General features: G+C 40.7%; 2 protein-coding genes across 4 annotated transcripts; both read right to left on the bottom strand.

Moving 5' to 3' along the window:
* Positions 1–5337: 5337 nt before the first annotated feature.
* Positions 5338–7224, bottom strand: LOC139927801 (immunoglobulin lambda-1 light chain-like). 2 transcript variants are annotated; one of them, XM_071920083.1, is made up of 6 exons: positions 7171–7224; positions 6720–7073; positions 6268–6615; positions 5839–5973; positions 5686–5717; positions 5338–5466 (listed from the first exon to the last, which is right to left on the bottom strand). In XM_071920083.1, exons 1-6 carry the CDS (start codon positions 7211–7213, stop codon positions 5338–5340), a joined length of 1041 nt encoding a protein of 346 aa, XP_071776184.1. In that variant the 5' UTR covers positions 7214–7224. The 2 variants fall into 2 exon arrangements, with proteins under 2 accessions (XP_071776184.1, XP_078137839.1); XM_078281713.1 differs by lacking the exons at positions 6720–7073; positions 7171–7224 and having other exon boundaries at positions 6268–6640.
* A 3999-nt stretch (positions 7225–11223) lies between these two features.
* On the bottom strand, positions 11224–13015 carry LOC139927804 (uncharacterized). 2 transcript variants are annotated; one of them, XM_071920086.2, is made up of 5 exons: positions 12922–13015; positions 12041–12748; positions 11786–11911; positions 11648–11691; positions 11224–11494 (listed from the first exon to the last, which is right to left on the bottom strand). In XM_071920086.2, the coding sequence occupies exons 1-5, from the start codon at positions 12974–12976 to the stop codon at positions 11378–11380; spliced, it is 1050 nt and encodes a 349-aa protein (XP_071776187.2). In that variant the 5' UTR covers positions 12977–13015; the 3' UTR covers positions 11224–11377. The 2 variants fall into 2 exon arrangements, with proteins under 2 accessions (XP_071776187.2, XP_078137834.1); XM_078281708.1 differs by having other exon boundaries at positions 11648–11911.
* Between the last annotated feature and the right edge of the window lie 2402 nt (positions 13016–15417).

Genomic DNA, 15417 nt, shown 5'->3' with positions numbered 1-15417 from the left:
TTTGCATCACCACTACCCTGGTTGTATAACGTTAGCGCGCTAGTTTTGTTAGCTAGCTAACTTGGTAGTAAACTTTGCTTGACAGACACAGAGATAGGAAAGACAACTGATCAACTGCCTGCGCTGTCAGTCCATGGCACGGCGCATTATATATGCGCCCGTTGACACCACCTTTTCTTGTGGGCTTTTTACTCCACCTCCTTATTCTCTCAGTCTTCAACCAGCATTATTACTTGGGGCCCAATAGTAAATAATCACTGCCAACCGCTCACGTGGATGTCGGCTTTCTCAGCATCTCCAACTATTTGATATGCTTGGATATAATCACTCACTAGCTGTATGACAATGTATTTTTAAATATTTGTCCCATTCGTCCAATGTCAGAGTGGGTAATCGAGAGCACAGGTAACCCCCCCCCCCCCAACTGTCCATCCATCAATCCATGATGTCATCTATAAATTACTCCTCTGTTCACAGAGGAAATATCCATCAAAGCTGAAGGCCTACACTGACCTCGTGGCAGCACGGAAGCGGACCCTGGAACCAGAAAAAACCCCAAGCAAGCAAGCAAAAATATGTGACTTGATGGCAGTGGGTGGAACCAGACGTGTGCCGCAAGCGAAGGTTGACAAGGTCATGATTAACTTCATTTGCGAGGGTCTTCATCCATTTGCTGTGGTTGAACAGCCTGCTTTTAAAGAACTTGTATCAACGCTGAATCCTCAATACAAGGTCATTTCCAGACCCACTCTCCAGACCAGAATACAGGCAGCTTCCACTCAAATGAAGAGGACTGTGATGTCGCACCTCAGTGGAGTCAGCTATGTCACCACTACCACTGATTGTTGGACAGCGCACCAGAGAAGTTACATCGGGGTCACCTGTCATTGGATAGATGAGGAAACCTTCGAGAGAAGATCCGCTGCACTTGCGTGCCAGAGGTTGAGAGGGTCCCACACCTTCGATGTGCTAGCAGGTGCCCTTGATGACGTTCACTGTCAGTACAGGATAAGGGGAAAAGTGGTAAGAACCACAACAGACAGCGGCTCAAACTTCATCAAAGCCTTCAGTGTGTTTGGTGAGCAGAGCCCGTCCAAGGAAGCCGAGTCAGACCAAGACTCTACTGAAGAAGAGCCCCAAGCCAACCATCAGGACACATTCAACATCCTGGAAGAAGACAACGGTCTTGAGTACCAACTTCCTCCACATCAAAGGTGTGTGTGCCACCTGTTAAACTTAATCGCCGCAACAGATGCTGCCAAGGCAGAAGGGCAGAATGATACATACAAACGGCTATCACGTGCAGCCTTTGGGAAATGCCAAGCAATGTGGAACAAAACAGGTTGGTCATACATGGCTGCAGAAATCGTGGAAGATGAATGCAAGCTCCAGTTCATCCGGCCAAATCAAACTCGGTGGAACTCGACATACATAGCTGTGGAGAGGATCATACGAATCATACAAGAGGAGGGAAAGGGCGCCATCAGAAATGTCTGTGAAGAATTCAAGGTGAAAATGTGAGTATTCATTAAATAGGATATTCATATATTATGTAATCACTATTTACAGTTTGGAATTATGACTGTTCCATCTCAGGGTTCCTACACATTTTCCATTACATTTTCAAGTACACCTCTTCCCATATATAAAACATACAGGGTGAATAGTACATAAATACACACACCTTGAGCATACAGCCTGAATCGAACATGAGTGGACTTGTTATTCCATATCATAAAAATGACCACAAGGTATCAATATTATCAGTAGTGAGATAGGTAAATAAAGCATCTGATTGCTGGAAATCCTTAGCACAGAGTTGTTTTGCTTTGGGGTGGTAACTTGAATTTCCTGTCTTTTGTGAATTTTGGTTGTGGCAAACTTCCCATTTAAAACATAGTTTTTATCTGTTGACATTTGCTTTATTTCATACAGGCTGAGTCCGGCTGAAATCGCCTTCTTGACCGAGTACTGCACTGTGATGAAGCCTGTGGTGAAGGCATTAAACATCCTTCAGTCTGAGACAAACACACACATGGGATGGCTGCTGCCAGTGATCTTCCAGCTGCAAGCAAAACTCAGACGACTGGAAGCATCCTCCAAGGTGTGTCTACCACTGATCAGAGCCATTCAAGATGGTGTCCAAAAGCGCTTTGGTGGGATGATGGAAGACCCTGAACTGATAGCTGCAGCAATCATTCTGCCAAAGTTCAAGACCACTTGGACTGAGAAAGCTAATGTCACAGAAGCAGGTATGATTTCATTACTTAATATTATTGCTCAATAATATTGTTGTTCATATTTTTATTATTATTTATTATTAATCCCAATGCTGTCCACTGTGTTCCTACTCAGTACAATATCATACATGCAACAATATAATGAGCCTGTCTACATAAGTATGGAAAGCGTTTTGGTTATTGTAATGTCAACATTATGATGAATTATGTTGCCACATAAATTAAAGCCTAAATGTCAGATATACTCTATGTGTTGTGTGTGTATTTGTCACTTTACAGGTTTGGCCTATGTGAAACATCACCTTGACCAAATGACAGAGGATGAGATGGAGCAAGTCGGCCAACACTCATCAGATGAAGAGGATTTCTTCGTCACTGAAGTCCAGAAAGTCACAAGGTACAGGGGAGCTGGATGGGTACCTTGCCTGTGTCTCAGACAAGATGGATCTACTGAGCTCATTTCCTTACATCAAAAAACTGTCTCTCAAACTCAACACTGGCCTGCCTGCCTCTGCTGCCTGTGAACGCCTCTTCAGCTGTGCTGGACTGCTGTTCACTGCAAAGCGAGCTAGGATGAACTCTACTAATTTTGAAAACCAGCTCCTGCTCAAACTAAACAGCAAATTCAGAGAGTAATGGTCTAAAGATTAAATAAAAAGAGGAACTGTAATCTGGACATAGATTAGGGCAGGGCAATATACCGATATATACCATTTATCTTCTGTCTGTATTACCGTATTGTGGGATTTTTTGATGTAATGAATCGTGATACACATTTTGTTGTCTAAATTAATGCTAAAACGTAGATATTATGTCAGATTTCTCACAACAATGATTTCAGAAATATTTGAGAAGGTTAATTGGAAATGACAGATTAATTTTGATACTGTATCACACTACCCATCACCAAGCAGTCCACTATGATGAACATTGATTAGATTTTCTTAAAGGGTCAGTTCAGAATTTTGGCCCTATTTCCTACTTATCAATGATGTTGTCGATTGGTAGAGTCCTTTCTCAGCACAATCCATGCTGTTCTTCATACTGGATACCTGCAGCTCTGGCTAGTTAGCTTCAAACCAATGCAAATATAGCAGGTGGTTACTAGCTACTGGCAGGCACTTTGCACTGGGCACTTGTCACCGACCTGGCCTCGAACCGCCAACCCTCCGCTCACCAGCAGCACTTGACCATGCAAGTTAATACCGTGGTCTTATCCAGTCCACCACCTGAAAAGGATCCAATTCAGGTAGCGAAGTGGAGGTATTTAACTTAGGAGTAAGTTTACCCAAGGGGCTACTACAACGTGGTTTCAACTGCATTACACAAAGTCAACGGGGCCTCTCTCCAATCTGTACAAGCCCTGAAATAAACGCTGAAACATACTTTGGGTGCACTGTGGAGTAGGTTTCAGCGTTTATTTCAGGGCTTGTACAGACTGGAGAGTGGCCCCATTGACTTACTTTGCATTGGTTTGTGGCTAACTAGCCTGAGCTGCGGGTATCTAGTATGAAGAACAGCATGGATTGTCCAGAGAAAGGACTACTAATCGACAACATCATTGGTAAGTATAGGAAATAGGGCTAGGGGTCCAAAATTCTGAACTTGCCCTTTAACATGTGATTTAAGCAGATATCTATATACTGTATATCAATATAAAAAAAGTCCTTCTGAATATTGTGATACCCCCCCTTTCCCATCGCCTAGCCCTAACATACATACAGTGCAGTACTGTATACATAAATGGTGTAGTTTTGCAACAGCCGCACACCGAGAGCACAGTGATATCAGGCCTTCAGCTTTGATGAATGTTTCCTCTGTGAACAAAATTTGTTTTCATCATTGTATAAATAATCAATGTCATGTGTTCATTAAACATACAGAGTTAGAATTTTTTACATTCATAGATGCATACAAAGTTTTTGACATCCAGAATGTTTTGTCTTTTAGATTTGTTTAGATAACACACACACATTTCTTGCTTACAGAGATACCTGAAGATAGGAATGGTTGTGTTACCAGAAAATGTTTTATGGGATGGTCTGTACTGACACAAGCACTATTACCTCTCATAATTGAATTGACATGTTTGACTCTGTTTATGCACTTTATTTTGCAAAGGTGTTCTTTAATAAAAAAAGAACCTAGTTTGAGCTTTATATATGTTTTTGTACTTTTTTATTGGATGGGAGAGATGATATAACACCCCCCCCCCCCCCCCCCGCCCCCCCCCCCCCCCAAAAAAAAAAACTAACTAAGTAACTTTTACTCTGTGTACATTTTAAATGAGCTACTTTTTTTTTTAGATTTTTACACCAGTAATTTTACTTCTACTTAAGTTAAATTTCATCAAAGTAACAGTACTTCTACTTGAGTAGATTTTTTTTGTACTCTTTCCACCCCTGCTAGCAATGAACCAAAGTTTTACTCTTTTATACACCTAAATGACCATAGATCTAGCTGTAAGAACAAAAAATGCAAAATAGACAATGAAAAGCTGTTAAATTTAGTCAGAATTTATTATCCCCGAAGTAAAATTCCATAGCAACCCACACAAATACTATTCACAAGAAGGATTGAATAGATAGATGGATTTTATGTCATTTTTTGTACACATTTCTGATGGTATGGCCACGCTTCATTGGTGGACAGAAGTGAGGAGACATGAGGCTCCCTCATGTGTCTTTTAACCATTTGGAACATCCTTAAAGATGCCGGCTCATTTTTGGACGATGAGTCAGTAAGGAGTTGAGACTGCGAGGACAGAGGATACGATGCATTTTGGCCAAATGAAATGCACCCACTGTCTCCAGCAGTTTTGCTCCATCCAGAAAAAGCTGGACTCACCAACATTAGATCTTCCCAAGCGAAGAATAAGGAACGGTAAACAAATTACACACGACTGACCCAGCTCCACCTTACTCTGCCGGCGCAGTAATTTGTGGTTTGGTCTGGACCTGTAGGGCTCTGCTGCCAGATGATCGGACCAAGACGTCTTTGGTCATATTATAACCTTCTTTATGTATGAGAGTCAACAAGAGATATACATTTGATATTCATTCTCCCTCATATCTCCACCTGTCCAGGACTTAACCTCTCAGTCCTGTTGACGGTACCTGACCTCAGAATACAATACAGCGTCTCCACTGTATTTCATTTTGGCTGGCCTGGAGGAGGAGCTTCTGGGAGCCAAATTCACTGCTGCATAGTGAACTGCATCACTAATCTGAGGAAGAGAGAAATGGAAATAAAGTATTAAAGACATGTTCTGACAGTTTGAGACAGAAAGGTATAATGGAAAACAGACAGATAGACCATGCGATGTTTACATGTGACAATGTGAGTGCTGAACTTGTTACTGAGACACACTTTATGTTACAGCACATAAGAGAACTTCAATCAACATTTTGTTTGGTAAAGACAATAAAATAAAAAATTGCATTACCTGATTGCTTTCAGAAGATCCATCAGTTTCCTCTTAAGAGAGAATCAAAGATAACTACTGTCAATACCATTTGCTATAGAATATAAGAGAACATGTTACTCTTCTTCTGATACAGATGTACAGCTAATGATTATAATGCATAATTTGTAATACCTGTGGGACCTTTGCTCTGACTCTTGCAAAGTGCCCATACAAGAAGAAGCGTTGCCATCCCAAGAACGATGTTTGACAAAGCCAGTACAACAACAGTTGGACTCAGGTCAAGTGGTGAGTTCAAGGTGGAGTTTCCTTCACAGAAAAGACAGTGAACAAACAGTATTTTAGCTTTTTAGCTGATTTATACTCTCTCAGAATGATTGCAGACATTAATATCCAATTTTTCGAGATGTATAATTTAAGTTATTGGCTATTAAGACCTCTGTTAAGAAAATGCTATAATAATTGAGGATGGGGTCATCTGTATTTTTTAAATTATGAAATTATGCATTCCAGGTAGTTTTATGTCCTCAAAATCAACATATAGCATCTTGGAATAAAACCCTTCACTTATCTTTAGCTTTAACTCTTAGCTTTAGCTCTTACTTTTAATATTAAGCTCAGTCCCATTTCCAAACAGGATCTCCCCACATGAAGCCACAACGCAGTAGTAGGTTCCAGCATCGGCAGAGTTGAGGTTCTTCTTGGGAAGGTTGTAGACACAGCTAGTTTGTTGAGAGCCAGTCTCAGTCTTCTCACAGTTGTCGCTCTTATTGCCAGGGGTGTAAATCATTTCTGGACCAGAATTGTGTGAGTTTTTCAGCCAAAAGACACTAGTGTATTCCCCTGCACAGTTGCCAGTGTGAACAGAACAGTTGAGAGTTACAGAGTCTCCTGGCTGGACTGACTTAGACACTGGCTGCTGAACAACAGAGTCACTGTTCATCTTTGGACCTTGGGAAGAAACCAAATTAACTGTGATCACTGACATCATGTTCACATTCATGTTAATTTTGCTTGGGATGCAAGTTTAATGGTAAATTACACAGATAAAATACCTTTTAGCATCAAAAAGGTTCCTGGTCCAAATTCAATGGAGTTCAAATGTAACACTCCACAGTAGTATGTGCCAATGTCCTCCCACGTTGTAGCAGATATGCTCAAGTCATTTTTGATGGTGTCAAATGCTACTGTGTAACGATGATTAAATTGATTGTATTGATCGCCAAATGTAGTCAGATTATAGAAAGTATCTATTTTTGCCACACATTGTAGTCTCCTCCCAATAGTTAATTTGTACCATAGTCTTTTTCTCATAACACTGTTTATCTGACATTCAATAGTAACTGGGTCTCCCAGCTTCGCAGTTTGGAAAGAAACAGGTTGATAGATGTCACTGAACTGTGCCACACCTGAAACAAACAGAAAAGCAGAAAGCCTAAATCATATAATCACATTTGTATATAGATTCTCATGAGACGATCCCACAAGTGGAAATTTGTTACTTACACAGATTACAGAGTAGGAAAACGTTTAGAAGATACACCATCATCTTCTCTGCTTCTAGCTCCATCATTTGTTCTGCTTCTTCTCTACTGCAATTCTGACTTATTGAAGCGACAGCAGACTTAATAGATTCATCAAGAGCAAGATTTCCTACATCATGCCATATCTGTCAGGTTTCTGATTGGTTCATCATATTCATCTTGCAGAATACCTGATTGGCTGTTGAGTGGATCAAATCTGTTGGTTAACAATGAAGCAAAAAACATTTCATTGTGGTTTCATATGATTACCAGTGCTGCCAGTGTTTAAATTTGTAACAGAAATGGAACCTAACCCTAACCCGTGCTTTCTGGATTGAGACTAGCTTCCCCCAAAATGTCTAGGCCTACGGTTAAACAGTCACAACCTAATTCCCAAATGTGCCACATTTATAAAATGACCGCTCATTAATGGTCTGTTTTGACTTGTCAAAACAGACTGTATACACATAATTCTCTCTCTCTCTCTCACTCTCCCCCTCCCTCCCTCCCTCCCTCCCTCCTTCTCTCTCTCTCTCTCTCTCTCTCTCTCTCTCTCTCTCTTATCTGCTCTCTGTTTTTGTGTGTGTAGGCCTGTGTGTGTGTAGCCTACTGTTGGCAATAGTCAAACAGTATGCTTGGTGGCTAGAACTGAAAAGGAGTTCCTTTCATAAGCACCCCACTACGATCCGGATCCCTGGACCTGATCTAGATATCCCCTCCAAATGTCCTGGTCCTTCTCAAAGCACCTAGCTGGTCGCAGCTTATCACAAATTACATGCTTGTTAAAGTAAAGATCCAATATATATATTTTTTTCAATTAAGTGTTTGATTATGACACCGCCTTGTGGGTCGGGGAGGATTCTAGCAATGCAGATACATTTTAGAGAAGTGACTGATCCATGGTTTTGCTCTGGTTGTTCTCTTTATCTATTGCATTTCCATTTCTTATGGCTGCCTTATGCTCAGAAATTCAGAGTTTAAGATTTTTTTTAGTTTGTCCAATATATGTAGGCCCACAAGGGTACTTTAACATATAGATTACATGAGTGGACATACAGTTAATGAATTCTTTGTATTTCTCAATGATTTTGTGGGTGGTTAAGCATTATAGTATTATACAAGTTCGAGCAGTGTGTACAATTACCACATCTATGATTTCCCATCACTTCTCGTAAGAGCCAGTTGGTATCCCTGGTAGGTTTAGTGTGCATGAAAGAGGTGACATGGGCCCCAGTTGTTTTTTTTTTTTTTTTACCCCATTTGTAATAGAAACAGGGTTTAGATGACTGTAATGCCCCATAGATTTTCATCACATTTTAAAATCCCCCAAACTTCTGCGTCTTCCCTCTTTAGACACATTATTATACATGGAAACAAAAGTGATTCTGTTATCAAGAGGTTCCCGGGAGAGGGGGTTGTAGTAACAGTTGTCTATCAAGTCTATTTGGTTTAGTTAGGGCCCGATCAACCACTACTGTCTCATCGTCCCTTTGGAGGAAGCGCTTTGACATTTCATCAGCCTTTACCTTGTAATCTTCCTTATTACTGAAAATCTGTTTCAACCATCCCACCTTCTTTGTGGAATCTCGCTAGGACAGGTGGCAGGAGTATGACAGGGTTAGGAAGTTGGCTGTGGCATTATCCTTGCCTGGGATGTGATGCACAGTGAACCTCAAGAGCTGCATGGCCAGGTACCAGTGTGTTATCCTCCCATTGGTGTCCTTCGTCCTCTCTACCCACTTAAGTGCCTAGTGGTTTATTTCCAAGATTAACTCCCTGAGATACTTCAGGGAGTCAAGAGCCAAACTTCACCACCAGGCACCACTGTGGAATAGCAGACCTCTCTGGGGAACATTAGGGAAGCTGATTTGTTGAACATCTTCAAATCCAAACTCAAAACCTACCTAGTCTCACTGTCATTCAACCAACCATAACTTGTCTAATTTGGGACCAACACAGTCCCTTCTTTTACTGTAGTCTAGACTCTGTCTCTTGGTCTTTCTGCATCATTTCACTGACTGTCTGCTGTCTGTATATGTGTGTTCGTGGCTGAATATGTCTACTTTGATTTTGTGGGTCATGCTTAGTACGGCTGTGTGTGTGGCTGTCTTTCGCCAGTTTCAGTTTCAGTACTGTAGACGAGCTTTTATGGACACCGGTGCTGCCCTAGCTGCATAACTCCCATCTTTCTGCTTCGGCATGTTTCTCTTTGTGCTATTTGCTTTGTTATCTCAGAATTGTCCATGTTATTGTCCATATTATTGTTTTGTCCCAGCACCTATTACTCGCTCAGCCATGCTGGCGGGGGATCCCTCTATGAATGGGTCCGCCCAAGGTTTCTTCCATTGTTTTCTTAATGAGGTGTTTTTCTGAGTTCTTCTTTGCGTTCACTGTGGGTCTACGGTTGACTTGACTTGCTGAAGCACCAGTTTGTAAAGGGCTGATCAAAATCTGGACTACAGTACTGGGCGCTACTCAGAGCCTGCTGGCCATCTCTGAAAATGGATTCTGCCTCCTTTGTTCACAGGAGCTGGTTGGGACCTGTTGGTCTTGTCATATCTGTGAGAACAGCAGCTCTAGCAGAACAGTAGGGAATAAATACCAACCTGACACCCCACTGAAAGACTTGAGCTGTGTTCTGGTTTGAGGTAGTAGGCATGACTCAGGGGCATGGACCTCCTGGACCTGGGGCTTAATCATGTCAAATTCCTGATGACATAGCCAAGGTTCTCAGTTTCTGTTCTGGTGAACACACACATGAAGGGGTTACTGGTCAGAGAGACTTGCATATTGTAGGTTAGTGATAGTTAAATGTTTGACATTGCCCAGGTGCTCATCAGGTCATCAATCCAATCATCAAACCTGGACATAGAATTCAAGTACTGAAAGTCAATACAAAGCCTTATTGCGCCATCCTTCTTTGCTCCCAGGACAATTGGGTTGCACCACTCACTCCTTGAGGATTTGATGATCCCAAGGGACAACATCAGGTCCACCCCCTTCTTAAAGGGGGCCAGGAGGCGCTCAGATATCCTGTAACTTAGAAATCTTACAGGTACATTCTCTTTCAACACAATGTCATGCTTTGCTACATCTGTATGGACAGGGTTCTCCTCATACACTTGTGGATTGCAAAAGGCTCTTGCCTGGGATTGCTCGTCCACTGAGAGGTGGTCCTCATCAACGTCCTCTGACACTCCTGATCAAGAGCACACCAGCTTTCTTCATAAGTCTTAGGATCCAAAGCTCAGATTCAAAACTTCTTGCTTTCTTGCTTTCTTCCTTGCTTCTCTCTCTCTCTCTCTCTCTCTCTCTCTCTCTCTCTCTCTCTCTCTCTCTCTCTCTCTCTCTCTCTCTCTCTCTCACTCTCACACTCACACTCACACACACACACCTTATCTCAAGGTCAAAGTGTTGCTCTTTGAAGTTATATATAGGTTTATATGGCTGCTGTGCAAGAAAGTAGACATCTTGCTTGAAACACAAAGACAAAGACAGCAGAGGGTTCTACTTATGTACGACCAAATCTTAGCAAAGCATAGAGAGCTCTCATTTTTTGATTGCCATCCACAAGGAAGCTATGAAAAGATTCTTACATCTCTGGGTTTGTGACGTGCAATCAACATGTCTATAACAAACAACCTGCTAAGACTAACAGGTATTTACCAATAGACAGTATAGGATGTAACTATTCCTTATATCATTAAACTAAGAGGGACTGATGAGTGTGGTGTATTTCTATGAGTGACTATTAAACTAGACCTTTGCCGTACATACTACACTGTCAATGATGAGGGGTTGGCTTTGTGATAAAGTGGTAGGTCTTTCAGTGACATGGTACTTTTATTTTTACTACTTATTTTCCAGTAGCGGAAACTCTCACTTCACCAGCACCACAAATGTGTGAATGTGTATTCTTCTCTGCACATTGTAACCTTCGGGTATAGTGATAGTGGAAATCATTGCACCTTTCACATCAGAAGTCACTTCAAACAAGACCTCTGACATAAGCTTTCTCAGTTTATTGCAAGGCAAGGCTTTACAGTCATCATATTTGGATGAAATCACTTTGACAAAACTGTTCCTATTTCAGAAAATCTACATTACCCTTATAAAGAGGCACTAATAAAATGATGCCCTTTTAGGAACAAAGCTTGATCAATTAAAGTACAGATGAAACATGTCCAGCTCTACTGCCTTATGCTGGAGTACACACATTCAGTCTTGGTGTTGTCCCTCTGTCTTCTTGATCTTTTGGATTTGTTTTCACTTAAAGCAGCGTAATGGAGGTTGTCTGCATCTTGGGCCTGGTAAAAAATAAAACTGTTAGTGGCAATAATAATGTAACACATTGGACATGAGGGAAATACGACAAAAGCCCACAGAAACACTTTATTGCAGTGCTATAAAAATATCTTGGTACAGTAATACAACAGTTGATGTAAATAGAAAAGACTCACCTCTGCATTCGGAGTAGAGGCAACTGAATTCCTTGGTTGAGAATCTGGTTATGAAAAAGTAGACAGAATGAAAAGCCTTCTTACTGAAATGCCATGTACAGTGAATATATGCTATCAAATACAAAGAATATGAATTACCTGTGCATTGGCAACAATTTCTCTTGTTCATCTTATACACCGAGAAAGCCAGGATAACAACAAGGATGGTGGTGAATGCCACTGCCACACTCAAGAGATACACTAAGACAAGAGAATCCACCCCATCTGCACAGATCCAGACATTAGGACACATTGCAAAGTGTTTTTTTTCTGTTAATGTTAATCTGAAGTTTAGTGAGGGAATAGTCAAAACTATTTGTGAAATGAGACAGCCTCTGCTAAAATGTGACTTACGTTCAATGTCCATCTTGGTCGCATTTCCAAACAGTATCTCCCCACATGAGACCACAGCACAGTAGTAGGTCCCAGCATCAGAAAGATTCAGGCTCTTCATTGGGAAGTTGTAGACACAGGTCTGTGTTTGGGTCTTGGGTTTCCTCTCACACTGATCATTCCTGACTCCATGGGTGTAAATGATTGCTGGACGAGATTCTCCTGAGCTTCTGAACCAGTAAACACTGTGTTCTCCGTCACAGGTCCCAGTGTGTACTGTACAGTTCAGAGTCACAGAGCCTCCTGGCTGGATGGTCTCAGATGCTGGCTGGTGGACAAAAGCTTGGATGTTGGAACCCGAACCCTTTACACTGAGAATAGCTCCCTCCGCAAATTCAAACTTGTAGGAATAGCTACTTGCACAGAAATAAGTTGCTGAGTCTGAAAGGCGCAAATCTGAGATCGTCAAGTGATTCTTACCATTTCCAGTGTCCAGTATGAAGCGTGGATTGTACTTGAATTCATCATGAAAACTGCCATTTTTATCGTATTTGTAGAAGGTAGACATGACCTTTGGTTTCTGTCCCAGTGTTTGCTTATACCAGTAAAACTTTGGTGCGAGATCACCTTCAGAGAAGCATTGCAAAGTCACATTGTCTCCAACATTAACTGATACAAGACCACTCTCCTGATGTACAGATGAGGATTGTTTCAGAGTTGTCATATGAGCTGAATTAAAAATAGAGATAAAGCAAATGAAAATTAATTGTATGCCATGATAGGGATTAAATCATAATGTACATATTGTATTGCAGAAGACATAAAAAAATAGAAGCAATCATACGAAGAGTGAACTTATAGCCTAAAGGATACAAAAAGCAGTCCAAAAAGGTAAAACTTACCCATCCTCCCCAAGAATAGACATGTCAGAAAAAAAGCAAACTTTGGTGGTGTCATCGTGTCAAAATTTCTGTGTTGAATGGAGAGAATCTCCGTAACTACTCCACTCTTCAGAGACAAGACTGTGTTTGATTGGCCAGTCAGAACTGACATTGAATGTCCTTTTTAGGCAACATTGAACACATGGTCATAGCCCCCTACATTGTTAATTCTGGTCCTTGAAGAGAGACACGTGGAAAGAGGTATCTGAACCACAAAATGACTACCCATCCTAACATTAGCTTTAAAATCAGTGAAACAGAAATCGCCAGCATACATAAACATTGGTACAAGTTACAGCAGTGTCTAGTTATGCTCTGATCGCCAGCAAGGCAGCCCAATGTGTACAGCTTTCAACGTTATGCAGACCAGATAACTGGCATGCAGGCATAATATTATCTGTCCAAGTAGTAGTAACTGGTTAGTTGTGATGATTTGCTCAAACTAAAGATACAGCGTAGCATGATCTTTTTTGTTCTTTTAGCATGATCAGCATTTGATCAGAAAATACACACTAAATTCACACACTGTTCATACGATTTTACATAGTTCAATCCATACTTGAGAACATGAATGACTCTTCCAAAGCTAGAATCCAGAGAACTAAGACTGAAACCTGTGATGTTGTGAAGAGTTACATTTTTACCATCAATGAAAGGCTTAAAGGTTTTGACTATCAATTTTAATCTTCCAAAGAAAAAAATCATGATATTGAGTTATCTTCCAAATGGCATTTGAAGACTAGGCTATGTAAGTATTCTTGAATTTGCTTGTAAATGCACGTTTTCTTTGTCAAGCTTATAGCCTCGATAGCACAGTTGCCAGAGTCAGGCCGGTCGGTTGGTGCTCTGCGAGGTACAGATATCCCGACAGTTGTTAGAATTGTGCCTGCTCTCTATACTGGGAGATTTAGATCAAATTGAGACCACAGGTAGTTTGTTTAGACGTTTTGTGAGTTAACAAACTTTTAATGAACATACTGGACATTTTTGTTATTGAGCTTGTTACAATTATTTGATGCTGGTGTGATCCGGTGTTCCTTGTGTCTCCATTTAAGATCAGACCTCAGATTTAACTATGTATAGTGAATGTTTGTAAATTGCCACTTTCAATAAATTGCAGTTTTCAGCAAATATGCTTTCATATGCTGGCCTCAGATATCCATCATAAGTTAGATTTGCACAGTGTTAGAGATGGTATAATGAGGCAAGAATATAAAGGACCTTTAGATTATGCCAGTCTTATATTTTGGTCAAACCTTAAGTTTCCATCAGTATATGAAAGGTAGTTGGGCTGTTTCATGCATCTGTTTTAGGTTATGGAAAGCTTACTCCATGCCAGTGCTAAGTCTTTCGAACAACTTACTGGCAGAAGCCCTCGTTGGACTTAGTAACTCATCCAAACGAGATAAAAAACTAATTTCACCTTGCCTTTCAGGGCTTCTGTACTATTCTTATCTTTTTTTCTTATTTATTCTTGTTTGAATTCATTTTAAGAGAATGACGTTTGCTTTTATTTGATTCTTAAAGCACTTTGTAAACTGATGTTAACAGTGTTATACAAATAATTTATTATTATTATTGTTATTACTACTACAAGTGACCTGATGAGTTCTTTGTGGTTTCTTTAGGTAGAGTAGATATCATATGTTATGTCACAAAAGTAATGGTTTTGGATGCTATAATGGTCTTTAGTGGCATGAGGAGCATATATGTGTGAGCACAAACACCTCTACATCCTGCTGAAAACCACAAAGGCTGCTGCACTGAAAGAGGTGCAGAGCATATGGGCAAAGGTCAATAGGCCTCAGTGTAATGGCTGCTTCATTTCATTTCAGTGTTCATAGCAGAAACAGTGCCAAAACATGGACAACTCTTTGCTTGGTTGGGTGTACAGTTTCTTATGTAATAACCAGTGGAGGAAAAGACTAGATATAAATACTGAAATAAGTGTTGAGTTGTTGATTGATGGATGTTATGTCCTGTTCACTGTGACTTGGTCCGCTTCTTGAAACCAGGAACATCTCATATTGCAGCTCACAAACAGCTCTGATGATTGCCGAGCTCAACACAGTCACAAAATTTCATGAAATGAGCACAAACTCTGAAACACAGACGACATGTTGTGGAACTGAAACTCTGGTTAATGTTAGGCAACAAAAGCAATTTAATTAATGTTAGGGTAGGTTTTTGGCCATGGATAAGAGTACTTCTTTACATGAGTAGAGAACTGAACCCAGGTCGTTGGAGTTGAAGGTAAATGTATCTGCCCATCCACCACCCGGACTTCCACACCCTTACTTTCACTATTTCAGTGTCAAACTACTTCCTGTTTCTAGTCGTGTCTCCTCCACATAATCCTTTCCTAGAGGGGAAATGCTTTTCTCTCACTTTTTAGTGCAGAACATGTTATTTGCATTTGAAGACATCATGCTCATTTAACAACATTTCGTGAGACCA

The sequence above is a fragment of the Centroberyx gerrardi genome, chromosome 23 (genome assembly GCF_048128805.1).
Source record: "Centroberyx gerrardi isolate f3 chromosome 23, fCenGer3.hap1.cur.20231027, whole genome shotgun sequence".
Classification (NCBI taxonomy): Eukaryota; Metazoa; Chordata; class Actinopteri; order Beryciformes; family Berycidae; genus Centroberyx; species Centroberyx gerrardi.
Note: the sequence above shows the minus strand (reverse complement) of the source record. Positions and strands in the feature narration are given on the sequence as shown.